At 36.9% G+C, this 27,936-nt stretch overlaps 1 protein-coding gene across 4 annotated transcripts in view; it reads left to right on the forward strand.

Moving 5' to 3' along the window:
* The window catches only part of TRAPPC8 (trafficking protein particle complex subunit 8), a 53,499-nt gene that overhangs the window by 1,684 nt on the left and 23,879 nt on the right, over positions 1–27,936 (forward strand). For 2 of the 4 annotated variants that reach the window (XM_039730071.1, XM_039730072.1), the window contains exons 2-17: positions 4,239–4,433; positions 7,000–7,083; positions 9,815–9,904; positions 11,318–11,492; positions 11,885–12,038; positions 13,512–13,593; positions 15,033–15,280; positions 16,271–16,386; positions 17,815–17,965; positions 19,277–19,377; positions 20,863–20,968; positions 22,500–22,631; positions 24,613–24,837; positions 25,859–25,967; positions 26,676–26,870; positions 27,056–27,186. In XM_039730071.1, coding sequence (XP_039586005.1) covers positions 4,239–4,433; positions 7,000–7,083; positions 9,815–9,904; positions 11,318–11,492; positions 11,885–12,038; positions 13,512–13,593; positions 15,033–15,280; positions 16,271–16,386; positions 17,815–17,965; positions 19,277–19,377; positions 20,863–20,968; positions 22,500–22,631; positions 24,613–24,837; positions 25,859–25,967; positions 26,676–26,870; positions 27,056–27,186 — 2,294 coding nt within the window. The remainder of the gene's footprint in view (positions 1–4,238; positions 4,434–6,999; positions 7,084–9,814; positions 9,905–11,317; positions 11,493–11,884; positions 12,039–13,511; positions 13,594–15,032; positions 15,281–16,270; positions 16,387–17,814; positions 17,966–19,276; positions 19,378–20,862; positions 20,969–22,499; positions 22,632–24,612; positions 24,838–25,858; positions 25,968–26,675; positions 26,871–27,055; positions 27,187–27,936) is intronic. The other 2 variants (XM_039730074.1, XM_039730075.1) reach the window with 1 other exon arrangement.

Here is a 27,936-nt window from a genome sequence, read left to right on the forward strand (position 1 = left end):
GATCTCAAAATGCATCTAGCAAACAAAACCAGGCAGAGTATCCAAAATGAAGCATTCACTTGAAAGGTTAATTAATTCACTTGGTTGCAACTCTTTTGGTCCAGTTATTGTGACAGTTAAGGAACTTGCAAACCCGAATTATCCTCAGTGTTCCCTGAGTGAAAGTTGGCACAGTGGGTTTTGTTGCTGCACTACTTAGTGTATATTCTGATCCAGCAGGCCACAAGCCTGACTCCAGTTCCTCACTCCAAAGTGACTTCCTGCTTCTTGGAAAAATTGTTGCTGTATGCTGACTGTAAGTTCTTGTGTTAGAAGCAGCATGTGTGAGGATAAGGACAGAGAGATTAAATGGTCTGATTGTGGTACAGGAGAATGTGTGTACATTACATGCTTATGGTTAAAATATTGTTATTCTCATGTATGGTTATGATATTGTGGTGCTAGCTGTTCTGGGATTCTGTGAGGAGCAGTGGCCATAAGCTAATGTACAAGAAATTCTACTTCAGCATGAGGCAAAACTTCTTTCCATTGTGGGTGGCAGAGCACTGGAACAGGCTGCCTGGGGAGGCTGTGGAGTTTACCTTGCTGGAGACATTCCAAACACACCTGGGCACTTCTGTTACCTGCTCGAGGTGGTCCTGGCTTGGCAGGAGGCTGGAATTAATGATCTGCAGTGGTCCCTTCCAACCATAACAGTTCTGTGATTCTTTAATTCTGTTTTGATGTCTTCCTATCTAAGTACAATTTTTCTTAAGGGGGTGGGAAGTGCTGTCCATTTTAAATTAATCCATCTCTCTTTACTTAGTGGCGATTTCATTGAATTTGTAACATGAAGTCAGGTGGATTGGTATTTCATCCCCTTAGAAATAAACTGTCCCTTGCTTGTGCAGAAGTTTAAAGTACATGAATAGATTCTAGAATTCTTCTATAACTTGAAATGCTCAGTCATGGATTTGCTACTGCATTTTAGAGGCCTTTTGCAATACATATTTTTGTCTGAAATTAGTAATTATGTAGCTTTTGAACCAGCTGAAGGCCGTGTGTTCATCAGCCTTCTTGCTTAGAGAAGCAGCACAGGTAGGAAATCAATCTGCTGATGTATGTGCAAAACAATTCTGATAAACAGGAACTGAGCTGAGCTCTCTACTGTGCATGTATCAGTCATCCTTCATGTGCTGACAGAGATGGGAAGGACCAGAACACAGCACAGTCCTTCAGGTAGTGTAACACCACACACTGTTGGGATTGCTCAATTTAAGGAGGCCAGATTCTACCTGATTTCAAGTAGAACCCCACAAAGATGTGTAATGTGGATGCAGCAGGACCACTCTTTGCACAAATTGGTATTTAATCTACTCATCAACTTTGGCCTATCACTGACTTGCTAATGTTGACATAGCCAAAAATACACTTGTAATACTCAGCAAACTGCAGTGGTAGTGTGTCCCAAGCACAGATGCAGGGTACTCTGTCCTGTAGTTTTTAGCCTCTTGACTTCTGCAAGTGAGTCACCTCCTGTTAGTGAAGCAGAAATGTTTAAAGAAGTGAAAGGACAGCTTTACTGTCTCCATAAATCTTGACTTTGAGGAAAACAAAACCAGAACCCTCCCCAAACTTTCAGCTTCCTTTAATAAAGGAAACCAGAAGTATACTGAGGATTTTATACCTTCATATTTATTCTCAAAGTGACTGTCTTTCTTAAATGTTTTGTTTTTTTAGTAACAACTGATGCCTGATTTAACAAGTGTATGCATTGTATAGAATGGTAGGCATATATTGTATATGTAGGTAGGTTTTCTTCAAAATAGGATCCTGTTTTTAAAACTCTTTAAAAATACTCTATGAACTAATACTGTCTTTGTGGGAGGGAGGATTACAGTACACATGTCAATTAGCAAGTATCACTTTAAGATAGCATTGGTTACTCTTAAATCAAAGTGTTTGACCTTAACAAAAAAAAAACCAAAAACTTCTGATAACGATCTGATTCTGAGCCCTAAGTATGTGCAAGATGTAAGGAACTGTAATGGGAACACTGTGCTTATTCAAGCTTAGTGTGATGTTAGGAATTCCTTGTTCATGTGTATCTTAGCATCTGATTCCACTTAGGATGAGAAAGAGACTGTTCTAATACATGATACTGCTGCCACTTTCGGCACCTTAGCATCTGATTGTCTTCAACTTTGGATGAGAAAGATACTGTTCTAATACATGATACTGCTGCCACTTTCGGCAAAGTACTTTTTGAAATGATCTTATAAACATTTGAAGGAAATGTGTAACACTAGTCATGTCTTTTTTTTTTTTTTTATTAAAACAAGCACTTTTTGGGGTTCCAAGTATGCCTGTTATTTCAGTCCTTAATATTAAACATGTGCCAGAGATGTCATCTGTGTTCTGTATGGAAATGTGGTTGCTCTTCATTATTATGGCTGTTATGTTTAGCACAGACAGCAAGAATGGGCTGTAGTGTTACAGCTGTGCTGGTGCAAACAAACTAGCTTCCTAGTTGTTTGTTCCTGCCACTTCCATTACATTTGATAATTTCAAAATAGGGTTGATAATTTACCAATGTGCTAAGATGAAAAAAGCCCCATCCAAAACAACTGCTTCAGCTTTCTGATAGAAATGCTGAACTAAGTAATGTTTAGCCAGCACAAGTTCCTTTTCTGGTGTTGATAAAGCCTTATGATGTATGAGTTCAGTCTGAAACTTATAGTTGAAAAAACCCACACAATTTTAGGTTGTTTTTGGCAGGATGAGTTTTCTAACCTGCTTTACTGTGTTTTCCCATGAGCTTGAGTGCTGGTAAAGCTTGGGAGTGAATATGTGATTGAGGAAAGTAGAACTACACAAGTCAAACATTAGAAATCTGTTTTAAGATGGATTGTGAGCACATCTAGTGTGATCTGACTTTAGCTGTGTACTCGTCACTTCTGAAGAGGCTTGTGGAGAAGGTGTGGATTGCTTTCCAGGCTGGAGCAGATTGGATACTCAGTTTCAGACCTTTATGGTGTGAATCCTGTAGTTAGTTTAAAGATGAAGAAAACAGTAAGAATTTTCATTTGTGCTACCTTCTATATGCTATACAGGAATTTGTGGAAATAACATGCAGAGGAGGCAGGCTGTGCTGTGTGGCACATGGTGGCACCAGGTGGCTTAGGCAGCCTTAGTCAGGGTGTCCTGCCTGCGCTCACAGTCTGGCTTGCTTGGTGGTGGTTGTAGTTTGAAATAGGGTGAAATTACATGAAAAATCACAGCACGCCCAGAATTGTAATGAGTGTTGAAAATGTTGTGAACAGTTTTTAAAAAACAGATGGCTTTAGGGAGCAATTTTCACTAAGATTCTACAAAGGAAGCTATAGTATTAAAAGTCATAGAATGGTTTAGGTTTAAAGGAACTTTCAAGAACATCTAGTTCTAAGTTTACCTTGCTGTGGTTAGAGTTACTTTCCATTAGACCAGGCTGCTCACATCCCTGTTCAGCCAGGCCTTGAACTAGTTCCAGTGTTAGGGCATCACAGCTTTTTTGGGCAACCTGTTCCAATGCCTCACCATCCTTACAGTAAAGAATTTCTTCCCAATATCTGATCTACATCTGCCTTCTTTCAGTTTTAAACCAGTCCCCCTTGTCACTACATGCCCTTGTTCCTCTCCAGCTCTCTTGAAAGCCCCCTGTAGGTACTGGAAGGCTGCTCTGAGGTCTCCCCTTTTCTCCAGGATGAGCAACCCTAACTCTCTCAGCTTGTCTTTTAGGATATGTTAATTTTGGATGAATTAATACTATGTTATCCTTGTCAAATTTCTTAAATGCTATTTATTTGTGTGTAGGGGATTTCTTGGAAATTGACAATGTGTTACGTGAAATCCATACATGGTTCCTATGGCTTTTCCATGAAAGCTGATATGTTATACAAGGAAACGAGTGTATCAGTGTAGGATCTGCACATACTGTGTTAGATGGGGTGGATATTCTTACCAGCCAAGATCCTATGCTGTTCTTTAATCAGTCTGCCTAGATGAGCCTATTGTTGAACATAAAGTCATTTTTTGTTACCACCTTCCCCCCCTCCGTTTTTGGTAGTCAAGCTTTATGGACTGTGATGTAAAACTGATGATGGAGAAGTTTAGTGGAGAAACCTTTAAAGAGAAAATGTGTTGGAAAAAGACTAACTTATGACAACTATTTCAACTGTCTGTTACACTCCTCAACAAATCATCTTCTTTTTCCTTTTTAGTTCACATGAGAGATCCTAATAATCAGCTTCACATCATCAAAAATTTGAAGATCGCTGTCAACAACATCATTACTCACCCACCTCAGCCCGGTGCTATTCGGAAACTTTTGCATGATGTTGTGTCTGTCAGTCAGCCTGCTGAAGGACTGGTAGCTAATGTGATCACGGCTGGAGATTATGATCTCAACATCAGTGGTATGTAATGGTATTGTATTTTTCATAAAGTAAACTGGAATTGGCTGAGAGGCTTCTAGTCTTCAGCTTCATGGCATGTAGTAGAATTCTTCAGAGTTTATCAGTTTACTGAAACTTTGGATTTATCAAATACTTTTGGCTTTATATAATGCTGAAAGAATGGTTGAACTGAATTAATAATTTTAATTTTTCTAATGTTGTCGTTCTTCTCTACTTCTGTTAAATCATTATTTTAATGTGGCCATTACTGATGCTTTGGTTTTGTAATTTTGTTGTTACAAAACTGATGCAGTGACTTGTTGCACTTGGCTGAATAAATATCAGAACTTAGAGTGTTGGTACTAATGTATGGCTTTATCTGGAAGTTAGTTATCCTAGCTTCTTTTATTTTTATGATAAAATCATAAAAAGTTTAAGGAAAAGGGACTGTGAGGAAAGGTATGCGCCTCCTTTGATTTCTTTTATTTTAATTTTGTTATCTTCTGTGGAACTTGTGCTTCATATTTCACCGTCAGAATGACTCGAGTATTCTAAAAATGTTTTTTCTCAAATCTCCAAGGGATGAGGCATTGTGAATAATGCTAAATGAGACCTGATCTGAGGAGCTGAGAAGATTGAACTCCTCCCAATTAAGATCCTAATCCATTAAAGCCTCTGAGCATGTACTTAGTTCAAAGCATGTATGCACTGCCCTATTTAAACATGCGTAATTTATTGTATTTAAAGTTCAGCCTGCAGTGAAGAGTTTGGCTCTGCGATAGCAGTGGACTGATAAAACTTCATGAGGATTAGTGACTGATGTTGCTGTAGTAAAGTTTTTTTAATGTTGATAATAGAAAAATGGCATAATTCTTATATTTTGGATACCTAATTTACAAGATAAGTCTTCAACTTGATATCCTGTGTTGGTTATAAAGCAAAAGACCTGAGCCTGAAACCTCTTGTTTTTGAGATTTGTTGAAAATCCCACATATTTTTAAATTTCTGTGCCCTTGTAATTTTTTTTTTTTTTTGGATGGAAAGTTTGCTTCAATTCTAGAGATGGAAAGACCCTAAGAAAGCAGAATTATTTCAGTGAGGAGGCTTTTCCATGAGGTTTTTAATGACCTTAGTTTAGAAGTAAGGTGTGGAAAGAAGAGAAGAAAAATAGTGGCTATATTAAGCAATGCTTTGTAGTTATAGAAGCAAATATTTCTCCTTTTGTTTTCTGTATTTGCTGCTGGAGCCTTGGATGTACAAATTACTGTTTGACTATCTTTTATCTCTCAGTGATTAGGTTCTTACTTCCATCCAGACTGGCTATATGCTTATTTGACAGGAGGAGAGGTGTATAAGCTATTTAAGATGACACAGAAGGACAACTTCATGTAGTAGCTTTGTCATTCAGTGGAACCCTGTTTCACAAAACACTGACAGTGCTGTTGATGTAGGAGTTTGTATCTCATTACAGTCTAAGAGAATATGAAGAAGTATCAAGTAGGGTTTCTTTATGCTTAAATGAATATGAGTATTTACTAAGACATTTAGGGTATTTCTTTTAAACTTTCTTAGAGCATTTTATTCAAACCAAGGGATGCATTAATTCCCGACAGCAGAACATAATCATTTGGCATTGCAAATGGGAAGTGTTCTCATCAGTTCTTAATTTGTTCTTTTTTGGGAGTGAATTAGTTTTCTAGGTTAATGATATTAAAATATATATCCTTAATTTTAATGGTGATCAATTGCAGTTCGTTTTGAAGGAAGATAAACAGTGTTTAAGAAGCTGAGTTAGGATGTTTCTGGCATTGGAGTCATAATCCTGCTCTTTTTTTGATAAAAGTTTTGGAACTGCTGTGTTGTATTGATTTAATTGTTTGTAATCCTTCTTAGTTAGTTTTGTTTAATATTCTTATAGTTCCATAATCTAGTGCTGGGAGACTCATTTGGTTGCTGAAAAGTTGCTCATGGTCAGCCATGCCTGCTTCTCCCATGTATTGGTGCACATATAAAGTTAAAAAAAAAAAAGATCCCATTAAAGAACTAAATTATTTGAGAGAAGGGAAGAATTTTTTCTACTAGATCAATTCCCTGGCTGTGTTTGTTCAGGGCTGCATGATATGAATGCTGGCATAAGGCATTGGAGGAATATGTTTGAGATGAAAGAGAATGTTGGGGCAACCACTTGCAGCAACTAATATATTCAGGTACTTTTAACTAGGACTATAGGCTTGGAAATCTCACAAGTTAGTGCCTTAGATTTAGAGTATCTTCCATCTAGTGAAATAGGAATAAAGTGTAGATACAACTTCAGTCTTTGCTACTTGATAGAATTTCCATTTTTGTACAAGCCTAGAATTGGGTCTGAACTAGAAATTAATCTTGATTTCCATTAAAGTACATTGTCAAATGTTGAGAAGCCTGAAATATTCATGGTTAAGGTTAGCTGGAGTCAAATCTCCTCAATGCCCCTCATAGGCCTGCATGGTGTAGATTTTTTCTACTTCACGCTTCCAGAGTGTAAAATCCAAGAGTGTGTTTGCATCTGACCCTTTTTAGTATAATAATATCATGTTTTTTCTATCAGATCGCTCAGTTAAAGCTAGTGTTCCTTGGTACAGTAATTGGAAAGAGACACTGATGGAACTGAACACATCCACGTTTTATTCAGGTATTTTTTTGTGGTTGGTGCCGATTTGCCAAATTGCCCTTTACTCCTTTTCCATGTGCCCCATCCACCTTTCCTTACCATCTGCTACAACTGTTCAGCACTTTTCTGGACGTAGATGTGTGTTCCTCCATTTTTTCCCCTTAACTGAAAAATCGTTGGTGGTGGTTGTTTTAATTTTTCCTTTAATCACATTTCTACTCTTGTTAATCAAAATCATGTGGTCTTTCCATACAATCAATAACGGTGGTGGTGGTAAATTATGTGATGCTGTTAAAAACACTGGATTATTTGATCCTATGGAACTGTATACTTTCACTGTGCTGTATTTCAAATGTACTTTCTGCTTCTCTGAGGAATGTCTTTTTCACAGGATAGTAACACTTTTTAAGTTGGAACTCAGCTGCTGACTGGACTTGGAGCACATATGTCTCTGCTATAGTGATATTCTTTCTGGAGTATGATCCTTAAAAAAAAGCTTCCTAATACATTTTTATGTAGTTTATGAGACTTATTCCTACCAAGCCACATTGGTTATTGACCTCTCAAGGCTCTGCATTGGGGTCTGTAAGAGCCAGGTTTTGATGTTTTTCATTTTTGTATATTAATATAGTTTATGCCTTTGGTTAATAATAGCTATCCTTTCAGTAGTATCTGTTCAGATCCTGCTAAATGCCTAAAGGGTACAAAACTTCATGAAGTAGACTTTCCATTCTTGAGCTGTTATGTAGACGTATTACTTTTTTTTTTTTCTTACTAAGTTCTGAGCATGTTAACAAGTTTGCCAAAACTTCAGTTCTGTTCCAGCCTACTGGAAAAATGCAAAGTGTGTAGACCTGAATGACAGTGTTGGTCTGCACTGCTGTAGTGTGTTATGAGATGTTACAGTTGTGAAATTTTTTTCAAATACTGCTTTTGTTTTGAGTATGTTGTGTGTTTATCAAGTATCTATGATAAGTGATTACAGCTCTGTAAAATGCTCAAGTGAATCCTGTTAATGTTGCTGTGTAGAGGGAGTCCAGTTGCCTTTGAGGCTGCTTCCAAGGTTTTTAAATAGGCCTAATGAAAAAAGATGGCAGGGGAACCAATCCACAAAACAAAGTAGTACTTCCGTGTTTGTAATTGTCAGATTTTAAAAAATACATGATTTTTTATTTCGCTGTGACTCAGCTGTAAAACAGAAGTGAAAACTTTTTGCCTTGGGTTGTTTAACAGTGTTTACTTTGAACCAGAGTTACTGCACGGCTTGTTATACATGGGAAAAATGCATATGAGTCACTTTCTTATGGCTTGATTTTAATAATAACAAGCTGTGTTTTCCTCAATTTAAATAGTTGGCATGTTTGCATGTAGGGCTCAGTAAAGCCAAGAGCTTTTTATATCCTAGATGAGTACTCAGAGAGCAGTTTCTGGAAAGGCTGTAACCAAAAGCTGGAAGCTTGTCTCCTATTAGGCTTCTTTTTAATGTGACATGCACTGACTGCTAGACTGAATTCTAGTGTGGCTGTATCTGACTTCTGTGTGTCTGAAGCCAATCTAAGATGGCTTGACAATGTAGGATTAAACAAATGCATTAAATTACTGCCATACAAGATAATTCCAACATAAAAATGAACCTGTTAAAGTTAGCTTGTGAAATCAAAGTGGTGGTTTGGCTTGGTTTTTATGAGGGGGTGCATGAGAGCTTTACAAAGTATTAGAAATTTTTATTTTATTTTTATTTACTAAAGTCTAGCTAGCGATGTGGGTTTTTTAGGGTCATACAAAGAAAATACCTTCAGATTTTCTTAACAATTTTTTTTTCTCTACTAGTTACTGTTTTCTAGTTTGCAGGTGACATGACACTGGATTCCAGTTACTTCAGTGTGAAATCAGGTTATTGAAAGTGAATTTATTGTGCTCTGGAGTCTGTTTCCCACTCAAGGGAAAGGAGTTGGAGAATAAAGATATAATAGAATATGCTTAAAAGAAGAAATAATAGTTCATTGTTTGACCTATAGCTGGAGTGGAAAGAAATGGACAATATTAGGTTCACACTTTTTTGATGTCCCAGACATCCTTGGCTTCCCTTGATTTGTTACTCTTAAGAAAATGAAATCCCTCTTGTAAAAGGGTATTGAACATGGCAGGCTAAAATATTAGGCATTAATGGCACAACTTGGATCTCAGGTTTTATCTTCTTGGATCTTTGCCAGCTGAACGGTTTGTTTTAGCAAGTCATGGGAAGGGGACTGCTGTCAAGCCAAGTCAACACTTGTAGAAAACAGGCAGCATAGGGTTTTGGTAATCCTTAGCTCCTTTACATACTCAAAAATGAATTTTGTTTCTTGGTCAGCTCTTATATACCTGGCCCAGAAATTCAGTGACTTAGAAGAATTTATTTCTTTCTTTGCCAAGTGTTTGGGTGTTTAAAGGGGTGGTAAAGAGTAGACCTTTAATAAGGACTCACCATGCATGTGAGCTTTCAGTGGTGAGGAATGTGGTGCTTAAGGTGCTATTCAGTTCCACATTCAGTTTCACAGGATTTGATTCAAGTGTTACTGTTTCTCCTGCTTGTGTTGCATCTAAAATACTTTCTCCTTGGACTGTTCCCTCTTCTTTCACCAGCCGTGCAAACTTTGTCAAGAGTTTGCAGGCTTCACTTTCAGGTGTAGTCTTTCATACTTCCTTTTCATTAATGGATAAACAAGTTTCACACATAGTCTAATTTGTCCTGTTTTATTGTGTATTTCAGCTACTACTCCTTGGTTTGAGTCTTACAGAGAATGCTTTCTTCAGTCCATGCCTGCATCTGATCACGAATTCTTAAACCACTATGTTGCATGTATCCTTTGAACGTTACAGGCTGCTCTGGGGAAGGCTGTTACAAAATGTAATGTAGGAGACACTGAAAATTTTGCAGTAACTCTTTCACAATTATGATTTGAAGCGTATTTATTTTTCCACTATATGTGACTACACAGACTGATTTCATAAGGGTGTCAGGGTTTTCTTTGTGACTGTTTGGCCTGAGTTTTTTTTGTAGTGTTTGTACTGGGGCTTTCCCCCCTTTTCTACACACTGTTTTTGTGTCAAAGTGAGCTCAAAGCCAATACCTGTAAATGAAACTCCATCGTCCTAAGACACTTTCTGCTGTAGCTCTTTAGATATCTTTTGTCTGTCCCTTATCTGCAACAGAGGAATATGTGTTTGGGATGCATCTGTTGCTTTTTAATAGCTTTTTGTAAGCAGATGGAGTGGTGGAGGTTGGGGAGATGATATTTTGGAAATTTGGTGAACTTTGAGCTATGCTGGATAAAAAGAAGTCTGGAAAGACTGGAATGATGCCTGAATGCTTTCACTTTTATTTAATTTTTTTTTTTTTTTTTACACCAAAGCTTAGGCCCAATTTGCTTGTCTACAGGGAAATTGAGAATAATCACTGTTTCATGATGTAGCTGGTGTTAAGCTTTACAGTAATTATGATACTGCAGGTTTTATGACACTGTTCCTAAGTCTGTACTGAACATTATAATTTCAGTATAGTGGAAAGGTATTATAATGGCCACACTTGTGCAGAATTAATTTTGCAAAATAATGATTCTGGCTTCTGAATTTTAATAACATTTAAATTATGACTTTGCTTTCTGGCTTCTCTGAAGTAATGTCTTTTGATTTGGTGAGTAGATGTAGCAGGGTGGGATGTTCCTTATTAATGATTGTGTAGTTGCATTGAGGTAAAAATCTGAAACCCTTCTGCTTTTTACCCAGGTGTTGCTGTGTTTATGAATGCTGGTCATCACTGTGGTTCAGGTGATAACTTAAAGCCCCAACTCTCCTTGGAAGTTGAAAGCTAAAATACAGTGGGGATGAATTTCAGCTACACGTTTGCTATGCGAACATCTGGTTTCTATCTAAAATCTTAAATTGGCTATCATGTAGCAGCTTAAACTTAGATTCACTGTCAGAATTGGAGCAAACTCCTGTTGCATCTCATTTTACAGATGTTAGTTAACTGATTGTTATTGAGAGTAAGGCCAAATTCTGATTGCACGTACTTCTGTGGTAGCATGTTTTACATGCTGAAGTATTGTATTCACCTGTTCTATTTTATACACTTCCAGTTTTATTCTATGGTCGAAGTATTGTACTCATCTGAAGTATTGTACTCACCTGTTCTATTTTATACACTTCCAGTTTTATTCTATGGTCAGTGGTGTCCCTGTGTTCTTTGGGTATATGTCCTTAATGAATTCAGGTATGCTGGTAGTTTCTTCTAGTGAACCTGACCCTGTGGAGCAGTTCCTGAAGCTGTCCCAAGAACAACATCGGATTCAGCACAGTAGTGAATACTCATATCCCAAGTGGTTTATACCAAACACGCTCAAGTATTATGTGTTACTGCATGATGTAAGCACAGGAGAAGAACAAAGGTGGGTCATCTGCCTTCATTGAGCTTACAGATGAGCTCTTTGGCCAAAATGTTTGTGTTGATAAATTCTGTTGAGATTAGACATGCAACAGGATCCAATAGCCAGTATGCTATTACCAAGACAGATATTTGAAAGCATTATTTTTAGATCTTCTTTTGGTCATGTAAAATGAAATTAATCAGTCTCAGCTTTTGGGGTAGGTGCTTTCTTTGGTAGCTTTCTGAACTAATTCTCAAAGATTTTCAGCTTTACTTTTGCATAATGGATTGTTTTAAGAATAGGAGAATTTTCCTTTTAAGCACTATGGATAATATCTGAAATAGTTTGTTGCAGTACATGCTTTAAAGTTAGTTTGATATCAAGACAGGATAAATGTTGTTTTACTGTTTCAGAGCTGACTCCATTTATGAGGAGATGAAACAGAGATATGGAACTCAGGGTTGCTATTTGCTGAAAATAAATTCTCGGGTGTCTAACAGAGGAGCAGACGAACAGATACCAGATCCTTGGAGTCAGTACCTTCAGAAGAACAGTATCCAGAACCAGGTATTACAGTATTCTAAAACCAGATTTTACTGTCCTTGTGAAAGTCCATTTTAGTTGCATTAAGTTTCACCTTAGTGTTATGTATGTGTTTCTACAGATTGAGTAGGCAGTCCAGACACTTCTGACACAGCTGTGGCTTTTTGTGAGGGCATAAGATTAGTTCTCAGTAGGAACTGTCCTCTGTGCTATTTAAGTTGACAGTAAGAAGCACTGAAATATTGCACTGAAATAGACTGACAGGAGCACAATAAATAATGGACAATAAATAAGAAATAATAAGAGCTGTAAGAGGAAGCAACCTCAGAAGTGTCCTGTTCATAGTAACTTTCTACTTTCATTTTTATTTGTCTTCCTCAGTCTTAAATTTTTTCCCTGGGTCTTCTGTACTTCACTGAATAGTCTGGGTGTGTTGTTTCGTGGGAGTATATGTGGTTTTTGTGATAACTTCTTGTGGGTCTAGTCTGGTCTGTCATCTGCTAAGATTGCAAGGGATAGTGTGTTTTGAGTTTGCCATAAATATCTGTATTTTTGCTTTAGAACTACTTAAGTTGACAGTAAGAAGCACTGAAATACTGGACTGAAATAGACTGAAAGGAGCACAGAAATAATAGACAATAAATAAGAAATAATAAGAGCTGTAAGAGGAAGTAACCTCAAAAGTGTCCTGTTCATAGTAACTTTCTACCTTCATTTTTATTTGTCTTACTCAGTCTTAATTTTTTCCCCTGGGTCTTCTGTACTTCACTGAATAGTCTGGGTGTGTTTTTGTGATATGTGGTTTTTGTGATAACTTCTTGTGGGTCTAGTCTGGTCTGTCATCTGCTAAGATTGCAAGGGATAGTGTGTTTTGAGTTTGCCATAAATATCTGTATTTTTGCTTTAGAACTAAAAATACTCTTTTTTGAGTTTGCTTTTGACTGACTTGCAGTTATAACTCCTTATGATTAAAAGGTTTCTGGAATCATATTTCTTTACCAAATGTAGCTGTCTGTTGTAGGTAGCCATTCTTGGCATCAGCTGCAACTGAAAAGTCAAAACATTCCATATTCTGTAAGCTAAGAGGACAAGTGAGTTACAGTCCACCATAAACTAATCAGATATTTTTTATTTCTGTCCCATGTCAACTGTGCAGTATAGATCTTTGTGTGTGTGAGTTTATGCAGGGACTGCTTTAGGGAATGTATTTTTGCTGCTGTAGGCATTGCTGTGCAAGAGTTGGAGTTACTTTGGTTGACAGGGAAGACTGTTGAGCAAGTTAGAAGGTACTTGCTTCATTTGGTGTATATAACTTTCATCTTTAAGACCAGTTTCTTAAAGCCTCAGAAACTACTTAAAGAAGTTAATACATATGAGCAAACATGCTGTGGTAGTAATTCAGTGAACTTATTGAAATTGACAATTCCTGTTTAATGGTTTTTGGTATGTGGCTGAGTAGTATTAAAGTTCTGACTTTTCCCCCCTCTTTTCTGGCAGGATTCTTATGAAGATTGTACTGTTGTTTCTAACAAGAATACTGATCACTTGATATCAGATGGCATAGAAGGTGAAATTAAAGGTATTTTTGTAACTTTATGAAAACCTTGATCTTACAGCATTTACACAACTGTCTTTTGTCTAGGACAGTATTTAATTAGATGGTCTCTTAGGCAACTAAGAGTAATGGTTTTTTAAATGCTTTAATTGTCTTCAAAGAAAAATGCTGTGGTATGACCTACTGGATTGGTGGCATCCCCTTAATGAGATGGCTAATGAGGTATTGGGCTCATATTTTGTAAGTCTTAGCATATTGTAAGCAAACTCTGGTAATTAGTGAAAATAGCATAGGATTAAATGTTCAATTTTCATAATAATGAAAGTTTTGGTTTGTATGCTTTGCTATAACTTGGAAGCTGAGGTTTCGGCGTTTGGTTTTGGTATTAAATCTGTAAATGTTAAGGGAGTGCTTAGTTTGTAAGTTGTTTGGAAGCACTTGCTTTGGAACTCGGCTTGTGGATGGGAGAGGATAGTAAATGAAATTGAGTGCAAATTATTTCACCCTTAAGAGCAATTAAGATAACTGTGTAGGATTCGGATTAAAGGCATCACCAGATAAGGAAAAAGTGAGGTACCCTGCATTGCCTGGACTACTTTGGCCCAGATCCTTCATATCTCACCTGAAAGGCACGTGGAGACCTAGCATGGGTAGGAGACCCTACAGTTGCTATCTCTGTAAGGCCTTGAAGCCCAGATGTAGTCTGGGAGCTACCAATTGAACTTTACAAACTCAAGATTAGATTTAATGAGTAATATCCAATGAGGATATGCTTTCACAGCTCAGCTTTCCTTGGTGCCAGATAGAGCAAGCTGATTTTCTTATAAATACGAGAACTGCTTGAGTCTTAGAGTGAAGCAGTGTCTCAGTCTGTTTCAGAGAGCTAAATGCAATAGTGGTCAGTAGCCCTTCTCATTGAACAAAGAGGACTTTGGAGGAAATTGTTACACATCATGATTGCTTGGAAGGACATGGAAAATTAGGTTTTCTTTTGTTGTGTTGTTTTGTTTGTTTGGTTTTTTTAACCTTAAAATATAAGCAGAAGAAAAGAGAATGGACCCAGTGGAGTCATTGTAGTAATGGCTGCAATCCCAACTTTGATGAATGCTTTATTTTGATTTTAATGTTTCCATAGTTTCCCTTCAAAGTTGTTAATATTAGTCAGCATACTGGAGGATTTTCTTGCACTGTAGTTGAGAATCAAAACCATACATATTCAGTCATGTTGTAATTCTTGAGATTCCCTGAGCTTTCTGAGGATTGCAGGAATGATGCAATACTCAGTGCTCAGCTGCTGCCTGCTCAGCGTTGATCTGTAGTGCAGAACAGTTGGCGAATTGCTTTGCTTTCCAGAGTTGTGAGCAAAGGAAGCTTTGAAGTAGGTTAGTAAAAATGACCTTTAAAACCCAAAATATTTAAGTAGCTTTATACTTACTGGAGCTTTTATTTCAATCTTTGAACAGATGGCTTGTCAAATAACTTTAAGACTCACCCACTTCAACTGGATCATCCCAGTGGCAGTTTGGATAGCACTGACTACATGAAGGCTTCTACATCACTTCAAGACTCGAAGAAGTCAAATTCTGGGACACCTCATGGTGCTTGTTTAACTCTCACAGATCACGATCGAATTAGGCAGTTCATACAGGAATTCACGTTTCGAGGACTTTTGCCACACATAGAGAAAACAATTCGACAGCTCAATGATCAGGTCAGTTTACCCTTAAAAACACTTTGTGCTATAACAAGGCAAAATGGTTGGGCTATAAATCCAGTTATCCAGAAATCTGTTTTGACAGTATTACTTCCTTCTGCATCTAACAATTCAACAGTCTTGCTGAAAACTGTTAGTAGATTTAAGAGAAATAACTGAAAATTTCTTATTATTGCTTAATTTGTCTTTTAAAAAAACAATAACTAGTGTGTATCAACAGCTCCAGTGCATCGTGGCTTCATGGTGAAAGCCTGAGTGAGCTGTTTCCAGGGAAATCTGTTGAATCTTAATATTCTATGCTTTTGGATGATTCTGGCATGGGAAACAAAATAGACTTAGTGTTTCAATATCAGAATACACAACTAAATTTAAGAAATTTGTTTAATCAGTAATCATCTGAAAAAAAAGCTATATCCTTCAGTTACTACTTCACAGGGAAGAAATGTAGGGGCACCCTGAATTGTGTAGTTCTGTTGATTTCAGCAGTTTTGCAGCTGAATATACTTCTCTCAAGTTAGGATTTTTTGGAAGTGGGATTAATATCATGTCCACGTTCAGTCAAAGTCATGCATTAAAGTATTTGCATCACAGTGAACTGCTTTATTTTATAAGTAGTCTAGATTTTAGGTTGGACTACTACACAAAATTAGATATTCTAATTACTTAGAATTTAGTTTTCAAACAGATGTATCAAATGTTCAAGGTCTTAAGATGGCTGTTTCCCCAGTTTACAGAAAAAATAGTGAACTTCAACTGTCTGAGATAAAATAATCATATGAATTCTGAGTATATGAATATAAATATATGAACTTCTGTCTCAGTGTCAGAGATTAATTCTAAGAAAGTGTTCTTAGTCATTTTACCCCTTTTATTTATTGTTTTATGGAAAAAAATCAATTCACAAAGCTATAATGAAACTTAGCTTTTTATATTAGTTTAACTTACATCTCTTGCAATGTAGTGCTCTAATTCAATGTCTTCCTCCAGTTAATATCCAGGAAAGGCTTGAGCCGATCACTGTTTTCTGCTACTAAAAAATGGTTTAGTGGCAGCAAGGTTCCAGAGAAAAGTATAAATGAGCTCAAGAATACTTCTGGTTTGCTGTAAGTAATCTCAGTCCTTATTTTTAGTTCTAAACTGCAAATGTAGCCCTTTTAGGGGTGGGAAGGAAAGCATGTGTTTGTTTGATGGTGTTCTGCAAAGTGAACTAAACCAGCAATGTTGTGAATTATTTCAGTTAGAAAAATCATGAAAAGTACTGTGAGTGAATATGTACAATAAAGGAATAGCAGAATTTAAAGAAGGGGATGAAAAAAGCTGTTTGCATCGTAATCTGCCTGCTCTATTTACAATGAAGTTAATGTGAACACATGATTTTAAGAGTAATAGTCATAAAAAGAAGCTGTGGTTTGTCATGAAGGATTTTTTAAGAATTTGTACAAGCTTTTCCACCTCTCATTACAGCCAAACCCCTTGTATAGGTTTTTTTGCTTATGTAACTATGCAATTTGTTCCAGCAGAGTATTGAGTATATTCTTTTTACAATGTGTTCAAGAGCTAAACTAAAGGGAATTTCATACTTACTGCGCCTGTGTCTTAGCATACACTAAAACCAGGTTTTGAGTGTTACCAAAATACTAATTTTGTATGATTTGGTAATTCCCTCTGTGAATTAGGATGTATAATCTTGAAAAATACTCTCCAACTGTCTTGACCACAGAAGTCTGAATAATTTTGGTCATTGTCTGGTCAAGTTTAATGTCCTTGACATGCACATACAACTTCAAATGTCTGTGTTGTGTGTCTTTGGATTCATAATCAAAATGTTGCTAATTCCAGCTTTCTGTTTTGAACTTATAAGTGTAGGTCGCTTCTTACAGCATTTGACATACAAGTGTTTGTTAAAATGTATTTGATTATCACTGAAGTAAATCATATGCATTGGAATAACCAAAAATTAGATTGATGCTTGCAGAGGACAGGAACTTGCACAGTGTTTTGACATAAAGCATAGTTTTTAGTGGACTTATTTATTTCAAGAGAAATGTGGAGAAATAACAACTTGAAGCCAAGTGAACAGTCAAAGTCTTATTTTTTTTCTTTGTCATACAGCTCTGCTGAGCTCTAATGGTTAATCTGACTGAGCAGTTTCAGTGGTAGTTATAAACTCCATTCAGTATTTCTTGGCTAAGGAGGAGTGTGTGCTTTCAATGTTACTGAAACAATGAATCTTGCTAGTCAAAGTAGGATGTGAAACCAAGTTAGGTGTGGTGACAAGGAAGCAGATTCATCTTTTCTTGGCTGTTTTGGGGCAAGGCTGAGAGAGGATGACTTTGAATTTAAATATCTGTATTTATAGGTATCCACCAGAAGCGCCAGAGCTTCAAATCCGGAAGATGGCAGACTTGTGCTTCAAGTAGGATGTGAAACCAAGTTACGTGTGGTGACAAGGAAGCAGATTCACTTTTCTTGACTGTTTTGGGGCAAGGCTGAGAAAGGATGACTTTGAATTTATATATTTGTATTTATAGGTATCCACCAGAAGCGCCAGAGCTTCAAATCCGGAAGATGGCAGACTTGTGCTTTTTGGTACAACACTATGAACTTGCATATAGCTGTTACCATACAGCAAAGAAGGACTTCTTAAATGATCAGGCAATGCTTTATGCAGCTGGAGCACTGGTTGGTACTTCACATAACATGAACATTCTGTGAACTTTTTCTAATAATCTCTAACATTTGTCTGAAGGTAACAAAATGCAATCTCTTTCCTCCACCTCCAGATTTGTAAGGGTCTCCCCAAATCTGCTGCATATCTTTAGGAAACTCTTAGGTGTTGTAAAATCTGTTTTCTGCTCTTACGGGAAGGGAATAAAGGTGTGAATAAAAACTGGACAGTTAATTTTTAAAATATGGAAAGGAGAAAACCTAGAATGCAACCTCCAGAAAAATTGATCTTTAAACTGGTAACTCAAAGCCAGACATAAAATAGCTTTATAGTATCTCTTTTAGACTTAAGCAAAATACTTATTTGCCAGAAATTTAGGACTCTGTCACTATAAATATGGTATTGTACCTGTTTTCAGGTTACTTAAAAGTTGAAGGCTATACTTTGAGTATGTCACTACTGAATTTTACTCTAAACACAAACTCATTCATAATTTCCTCCTAAGAATGAAGGTGTTTATGACTAAAGTAATTTTCAACAAGATAAATGGGAGTACTGGGGGAAAATGAGTAATTTTATCAATTTTTAGAAGATATGTATTGTAAACTTTAGTCTGGTTAACTTGCTAAAATTTGAAACTCTGCTTCACAGAGCCATGGAAGCATTATTGTACATCGTTTCATCTTGATTAAAACTTTTACTTAAATGCCTGTTTTTACAGTTCAGAAAGTTGCTCTGCATTTGGATATTCTGAATAAGCAGAATGATATTAAGAAATCTTAATTTCCTAATGAATGACAGCAGTCTTAATAACAAATTTTTTGCAATCTATTAGTCTTAGTGTTTACTTTCTGCAGAAAATCTTTGCTATAATATTTTCAATCCATGAAAAAAGTAAAATTTCAGACTGCATGTTTACTAGAGTTTCCTTGGAAGCTCCTAATGTCATTTCAGTTAAGCAAAACTCAAAAAACAGTCCTCATTTTAAAGTACATGGTAGTGCTATTTTGCAGGAACAATCTTCCTGATAACAGGAAGTTCTTTTGGATTTGTAAAACTGTACTGAATCAGTTCTTCTGCACAATGTTGGGAGTACTGTCAACAGCCAACACTGGTGTGTAACTCTCTGGCTAATTATAAGCAGAGCCACAAATAGTCTGTTGTATTAAACCTTTCATCAGTTACAGTGTATTGTGTACTTTTATAAGCCAGTAACTGATTAGATAAAGATCTTGAATCTAATGGTTATTGAAACATGCTCCTCTTCCTCAGTCTTTTTATGATTTGTTGAAAAACATACATTGACTACTGAATTTCTCTTGTAGGAAATGGCAGCGGTATCAGCTTTTCTTCAGCCTGGAGCTCCTAGGCCATATCCTGCTCATTATATGGAGACAGCAATTCAGACCTATAGAGATATTTGCAAGTACGTTGTTTACTTTTGTACTGATCATTCTACAGTGAGAGTTGAAAGATCTGGTGGCTGAACTTTCTTGCCTTGAACAGTAACAGTGCCAGATGATCACGGAATGATGGTAACATTTTAAGGAGTAAGATAAACTAACATATTTAGGATAGTATGAAAGGAGGTCTGGGCTATTCTTAACAGAGTGTTTATTAAACTTGTGTATTGAATTCACATGGTAGATTTTCAGGTGGTGGGGCGGCTGCAAGGAAAGTTTCTGTGAGAAGACAGCAGGAGCTGCCTGTGGCAGAATCAGTTTTCACTCGTCTCCAAAATGAACCTGCTGCTGCCCAAGCTGGCAGTGCTGCTGTTACCTCTGTGATAACACATTTAAGAAAGGGTAAAAATAGCTGTGCAGTAGCTGTGAGAAAGGAGTGAGAAAATGAGAGAAACAGCCCTACTGATGTCAAGGTCAGGACAAGGCAGGACTTCCCTGCAGCTTGTGATGAAGACCATGCTGAAACAGATTTTCCCTTGCAGCCCATGCAGGTGCATGGGCAAGCAGGGATCTACCCTGTAGCCTCTGTCCCGATGCCAGAGCAGGTGGGTGTACCCTGAAGGTGGCTGTAGTCTGTACAGAGTCTATGCCACAGCAGGTTGCTGTCAGGAGCTGTGACCTGTGGGGAAACCGTACTGAAACAGTTCCTGAAGGACTGTACACTGCAAAAAGGATACATGCTGCAGCAATTCTTAAAGAACTGCATCTGTGGGAGGGACCCCACACTGGAACAAGGGAGGAGGATTTGGAGGAAGAAACAGTGGAGGAGAAATGTTATGAAGTGACCACAGCTCCTTTTCCCTGTTCCCCTGCCTTGCTTGTGGGGAGGAGGAGGTAGAAGAATTCAGAGTGAACTTGAGCCTGGGAAGGAGGATTTGTCAGGAGAAGGTGTTTTATTTCTGCTTTTATTTATCACTGTGCTGTTCAGTTATTAATTGCTGATAAATTAATTCAAACTTCCCCAAAACAACTCTGTTTTGCCAATGGCTACATGGTGAGTGATCTCCCTGTCCCTTTCTTGGCACGTGAGGTTTTTAGTCTGATCTTCTTCCCCTGTGTTGCTGAGCAGGGGGTGTGAAAGAACAGCTTGGTGGGCACCTGGTACACAGGTACAACTTGCCAGTACAACCTGCTTCTAGCTGTTGGACTTCTTGTTTATCAGATCATTTTATTTGGTACTCTTACAAATACAGTACTGTTCTAAAAAATGCTCTCCAACTTTGACTTTAATAAAACTCCTGTTATAGTAAGATTGGACACTTAATGTGTCAATCTGTATGTGGTTGTTTTGTGGGGCGTGAACTTTCATATATTTTGCTTTAACAAGAATAAGCAACAGAACCTCAGTCTGATGCCATGTGTAGAAAATTATTAAGATTTGAGATGAGAATGTTCTCTGAGGTTTATTTTGATAAATATTTATTAATACATGCATGTTTTTACTTTAGGAACATGGTTCTGGCTGAACGCTGTGTACTGCTTAGTGCTGAAATCTTAAAAAGTCAAAGCAAATATTCAGAGGCAGCTGCTCTTCTGATTCGTTTGACCAGTGAGGTAAAACTTAGTAGCTTTTTCCATTTCTGCGCTCTCACTATTTGTTTTCTTACCCAAACACTTCTAGGTTACCTTCTGATTCTTATGCTCACCTTCTGATATTTTCTAGCCAAAGGTAGCAAATGAACAGGTATAGAGCATGAAGTGAAGAAAACTGTGCACATTGTAAGTGAAGGAACTAGTACAGTTATTCTTTTTCTAGTCAAATGACTTGCTTTACTTCCTTAACCATGCAAACTATGTTATCTTCGGCTTTGTAACTAATTTTCTTTGGCATCTGCTTAGCTCTTGGATGGTGTAGCTTACAAACTCATGTGTTAAAAGTACTAGCATGGCTTGCTACAGCCATAATGGATGCTATCCTATGTATAATCAGAAGTTCTCTATAGTTTAAGCAAGTAAGAGATTACTGTAGCTCAGCTGGTATGAATCATTAGAACCTTGCTGTGTTAGTGAAACCCTACACTTTTATGATCTTAATTGGTGGAAATTAAGCATGGATCAGCTTCTAATCCAGGAATTCTCTTGTTTTAAAAGGAGTGAAGAAAAATGTAATTCCAGTAATAGTGTAGCATCTCCTTTAAAACTTGGAGGGAAGTCTAGCTGGTAGTTGTGATTTCATGGGCAGCTGCATCAAATGTGATGCTTCTGAGACCTTCCTTGGACTGCTTAAGCATGGAATAAATCTGTTTAGTTCTGTAATTTTCTTTCTCAAGTGTCTCTGTAGCTTCATTCTTTCCCTTTCAACTTAAGCTTGCTACCAGTGTTTACAAGAGCAGCCTAAGATATTTAAGCAAGGAGTTTAAATACTGTTAGGTCTGCATGGTCATTTTACAGCTTAAAATTCCACATAGTATGCCTGTGGAGCATTTTGGTAGTTGTGAGGAAAATCTTCACAGGATAATATATTGGTGTCCCAGAGTATATTTGTAGTCAAGATACATACTTGAACATCACTGATAGCATGGAGTTCAGCTGTGGTAAAATCAAGTAGATTCTCTTCTGGTTGGTTAAAGTAATATAGCTGTGTCTTGCAATAGTAAGAAATTGTACATTAAGAAATCAATAGGTTTAAAAGATTCATGTGATAAAAATTCATCAAGTTTCATTGCTCCCTGTATTTTTCAAGACCTCTGATAGAGGTCTTATTTTTTGATTTTAGCCTTAATATCTGCAGGGGAAGGGGAGGGGAAAAGGTGGGAGAGTGCTTTAGAGTAATGGTTAGTGTTTGGAACTGCAGCCTGAGTAACTGAAAAAGCAGAAAATACTTCTTTTGTTGCTCAGATTGCAACAGGTTGATATATGCTTCACTAGAATAAATAAGAACATCATGGTATTGAATACTATTGAAAAATACTTCCAGTCTTATTTTTATGTGCTCATATATGTATATAATGTTTGCATATAAAAGAATCTTCAGCTTCACAGAAATCTTACAACTTACTGTCCCTCTTAGCATTAAAACAAAGCCACTGTTACCTTTATGGTTTTATTCAACTTAGGCTAATTCTTCTTTTTTCCTTTCAAACAGGATTCAGATCTTCGCAGTGCACTCCTGTTGGAGCAGGCAGCACATTGTTTTATAAACATGAAAAGTCCCATGGTTAGAAAGTTTGCATTTCATATGATATTGGCTGGCCACAGATTTAGTAAAGCAGGCCAGGTAAGTATTATCTTTCCATATGGAAAATATGCCTGGTATTAGATACTTTGAAAAATATGTGAAGTGTGTCATTAGTCTGGAAAAAGATGCTTGGCTTATGACGCTTACATGTTAGTCTGCATTATTCTGTTCTATAGTCTTCTGAAAATGATTTCTGGGATGTTCACCCTAGCCTTTTACCTCTGTTTTTGAAGTAATGCTGAAAATCGCTGACTTGAAACTTAAGTGATGTGTGTTTTCATTTCTGGGTCTCATTTTATACACAGTAATTTTGCTTTTTTGGGCAAAGGAATATTTTTATTCTTGAGATAAGAGTGAATTACAGGAGATAATTATTTGTTAAACTCAGCTTATTAGAATAATAGCAAAATTTAGATATTTGTTTTTCCTGGTCACTTAAAGGCATGTTCTTTATTGGAGGTGCAGGTGCATGAACAATTACTACACGACAAACCAAAGTCTCTCTGTGGCTGTTAGACTTAAGTGGCAGTTAAAGCAATACAGATCAGATTGTTTTGGCTCCCATTCACATTCCTTTGCGGGCAGCTCTAACAGTGGTAGATACACTTTTTTGGATAAAACTTTTGTGCTTTGTTTTTGCATTAGTTGTGGGATACATTCTGTAAAGATAGCTTGTGCTTGATTCCTGCTGGGGTTGTTATTGCAAGACAGTAATACAGGAGAACCAAAGTGTTAAAATTCTGTTTGAACAAAGCCCTGTGGTCTTGGCTGGGGATTTTCTCCCACCCTACCAAATCTCAGTCTCACTGACCTGGTAAGGACTAGAAAAAGTATTTTTGCATTGTTGGCTTCTGTGATGTGGGAGAATAGGAGTACTTCAACCCCTCCTTGGTTTTCTTCATGCAATAGTTTTCCTGTCTATTGTTATGACAGAACAGTAATGACAGGAAGCTATTGAGCAGTTTTTCATGTATTCATTCTTTTATATCCTGTTCCTTTGTCTGGGAAAGTGAATGCATTTTGTAAAGTTTTGACTTTGTGTAACAGTTCTCTTTGTTGTTTGTGTCTAATATTTGTAGGGATTCTGGTTTCCAAGAAGTGCTTTTTCAGTGTTACAGGAAATGTAGCTATTTTATTTTATTTTTCCTTAGAGGTATGAAAATATAAAATGCTACTGAAGAGAAATCAGCTAGGCTGTTTAGCTGCAGACCATAATACCTTATTTTAAAGTGTCACTAGTATGTGCTGCTGTTAAGGATTTACTGCTTGTACTCTGCTGTCATCACCATACCAATGTGAATGTATATTGCATTTTTTCCCCATTAGTGCTGTAAATAAGGGAATGCTGTTGCCATTTTTTAGAAGCTGAGACTTAGCTGTACAGTGAACGTCTATACAGCTGTTCAATACCTAGACTTGGGATTGAATGCCTGGGTCCTGCAGTGCAGGGAAGGAGCTATGTGGCTGATTGGGATCAGACCATCTATTTCCCAGTGGCTGATATGGCAATTGGTAATTTTTCTTGTATGTAGGGCTGTGTTTTGTTGGTTTTCTTGACATGGATTTTTGTCCCAGATATATATACTGAGCAACAGTTGGCTGCAAGTATCACACTGAAAGTTCAGTTTGGGTGGAATGAAATGTATTAAGTCTGGCTTATGTCCTGAGGCTTGGCAGTAGAGCTCTGTAGACTTTAGCAGTCAGTCCTAAAGGAACTTCAAACACTGTTTTAAAAGTAATCTTTTCTTATTTGTTTTTCTAACTTACTGCCTGTTACTATAGTCTTTGAAAATGTGAACTTAATCTGGAGGCCAGGCTTTGTACTGTAGGAAGAAGCACTTCTGTGCTTAGATTAGTATTGACCAGATTCTATGAGGCACAGTTCTGAATCGTTACAGTTCACATAGTGGCAGGGATGTGGTAAAAAGTACTTTTCTGACTTAGTGTTCAGTCTTCGTAATGTTATAATTACAGTCAGTGGATAATGGGATAATTTGACAAATTACCTTTTTTCTTGCAGAAGAAACATGCCTTACGTTGCTACTGTCAAGCCATGCAGGTGTACAAAGGGAAGGGCTGGTCTCTTGCAGAAGACCACATTAACTTCACCATCGGGCGTCAGTCCTTTACGCTTCGTCAGCTGGACAACGCTGTGTCTGCCTTCAGACATATTTTGATCAATGACAGTAAACAACCTCCAGCTCAGCAAGGAGCTTTTTTAAGAGAGTATCTTTATGTCTATAAGGTAACTGACTTCCTTGTCTCTGTTTCTTGAGTAATAAGTAATTTTATTGTCACCAATTTTCTGTTAAATCATTTAATAATTTAATTTTCTGTTTTATCTGCTTTGTTCCAGACTTGGGCTTTTCTTTTTTTTAATCTAGTTGATATGTTCAATTTTTTACTTCAGACTTAAAAAAAACCTGCAGATGTTGCTTTTCACATGTGTAGTACTTTCACAGATGGGTATAAGTATGGGTTATTATCGCAGTAATATATGTGTTTTTATTACAATAAAGTCTTCTTTTTGAGGGTCATAGCTGAATTATAGTTGTGATAAGTTTCATAGTCTTTTAGAGGAAATGGATCTGTTCTGTTTTGATCAATGTATAATGATTTTGAGGGCTTTTGATAATACATGTTTAATAAAGACTAGGTAGCTCTGTCATCTATATAGTGAATTTCATTCTTTAATAAGGGTAGAATTTGATGGATCAAGTGACTCATTGAGTTGTGTTTAAGTTCATGGGTGATTATGGGTTGCAGAATACCATATACATCACAGGGCGTTTAGTGCTGATATTGCCGCACAATATGCAGCCATGTAGATACTGTCTTTAAAGCTTATAAACAGAATTTCTGTGGTGTTTAAGTAAGGCAGACCTTACTCAAAGGCTGGTGTTTGAATCCACAGCTCAGCTTGGTTAGAGTCTTGTTTAATGGTGTTGGGATATTAGATATAGTTTATCACATTCAGAGTTGGAGAGTCAAGCTTTGCATCAACGCTCCTAACAGCAATGCAACCATGGTAGTGATTAGGTTTCAGGGTTAAAATAATTATTCTCCTTTTCCCATAAGGATTTCACAAACTTCAAACTCCTATTAAAGAAAAAAACCAAAACTATGTCAAACAGTTAATTGAAATTATTTATTTCATCTTAAAAGTACTTCCTGTTCAAACATTGAGTGTTTTTTAGCTTGGGTTTCTTATCATTTAACCATTGCTAATGTACGTGACACTCTGTTTCCTTGATCCTTTGCTGCAGAATGCAACCCAGCTGTCACCTGATGGTCCCTTACCACAGCTTCCTTTACCATATATTAACAGCTCAGCAACTCGTGTTTTCTTTGGCCATGATCGACGACCAGCAGAAGGTTAGAAAATTTTAAGTAAACACTTTCAGGTCTGTTTTTTAAGGAACCAAAATACATGCAAGAGTTGCTGCCATTTAAAAGAAGTCTGTCATTATGTAAAACTAAAGTGACTGGGTAACTTAAAAATATTTCAAAAGAAATGCTTGATTTTAGTGTAAATATGAAATCTGTGTATGGGGTTGTCTGGACTGTCACTCTTTTTCACACCTGGAAAGCTTCAATGATCGTCTATAATGAACTTCATGAAAGGGATTATTATTGCTGTAGTAAATACTGGATGCTAGTGGCAATGCTACAAATTAGCTTTACAGTTAGCTTCTTCTAGGATGAAATATTGTAAACACTGATTCCTGAGCGTAAAGAAAGCTGACTGGAAATTCTTGTATATTCCAAGTCTGTACTGTGGGGTTGTAGTAAATTATAAAGTAAAAATTATCTGTAGCCTGAGTATACTATGTGGCATGCTAAAATCTTGGAATGCTGTGGTATCTGAATGGAACGATACTCAAATTATTCTCAGTGTTGTCTTCCATGTGTGTATTTCAAAATGTCCTGCACTTCACTTTTAAAAATCAATTGTAGCATAAGAATGGTAGTGACCTAGAACTTAGATATTTTGAGAATAGTTACCAAACTACCAGTGCAACCTTCTGATGCAGCTGTTGCACATTGCCGTTCTCACCTTTAAGACCACCTTTCTCTCTGCAGGTGAAAAGCAGGCAGCTACGCACGTAAGCCTGGATCAGGAGTATGACTCAGAATCATCACAACAGTGGAAGGAGCTTGAGGAGCAGGTTGTGTCTGTGATAAATAAAGGAACAATACCTTCAAACTTTCAACCAACACAGTTCTGTTTGAATCGCTACTCAGATAACTCCAAATTTCCGCTTGCTGTCATCGAAGGTAAAGTTGAGATTTTTGCATTTCAGAAATAAACTGGGTTAGATAAATTTGTATTGATATTTCCTGTCTTGGAGATTTGAGCCACCATTCTCATGCAAATTATTTCTATGTGAATTCTCTGAGATAGCCTTCAGATTGTGATGGGGAAAGCGTATTGTTATTATTTTCTTGCACTTTTTTGATAGAACCAATAACTGTAGAAGTGTCCTTCCGAAATCCTCTGAAAGTTCCGCTTCTTTTGACTGACCTTTCATTGCTGTGGAAGTTTCAACCTAAAGACTTCAGTGCAAAGCATGATGGAGAAACAAAAGAGCAGGTAAAGAAAGCTTCATCCTTTTCCAACCCAAACAGCTGCAGGTATGGAGGTGTATATTGAGTATTCAAAATTCTGTAGTATGAAGATGTTTAAGCATAAACATTAAACATGAAGGTTTTAAGAGTAAACTAAAAAAAAGGCAAGAAAAACAGTAGCTACTGAAATAATTTTTATATTATCTAGATTTTCCTAGGTCTGTAGGGCACAAAGCAGCCAAGTTAGCAAAAAATTCTAATGTGTAGTGTAAAGCTGAATGCAAAACAAAATACTTACAATATTTCATTATATATGTACCGTGGCTATTTTGAATCACACTAGCCTTGACTTGCCAATGTGAGTGTCAGTAGGTAGATTATCAAATACCCTTTTCTTCTTTGAGCTGCTGTACATAGTGAAATGTTTGTTCTGAAAAAGTGTGCTCATATAACATAGAATCATATTAGTATCTTGATTAGAAGAGAAATGAAAACTTATTGTATTAAAAACTAATGTTTTGAATACTTCAGATGAGCTGTTGTGCTACTGTTTGACTTCAACTAATGCTGGCAAAATCTCTGATGGACTGTTGTCATATCCAGGTTTTAAGGGTTTTAATAAATTCTAATACTGAATAGTACAGTAAATTCCTCAATAATTTGTTTTCCTGGCCAGAACTTTGGGAACACAGTGATCTCTAAGGGTTCTGTAAGTATTTACCAAAGTTCTAAACATGGTTCTACATAGTTTAAGTCTCAAGGCTTACCATACACT

This window comes from Passer montanus, unplaced genomic scaffold, assembly GCF_014805655.1.
Source record: "Passer montanus isolate IOZ18808 unplaced genomic scaffold, ASM1480565v1 scaffold70, whole genome shotgun sequence".
In the NCBI taxonomy this organism is placed as follows: Eukaryota; Metazoa; Chordata; class Aves; order Passeriformes; family Passeridae; genus Passer; species Passer montanus.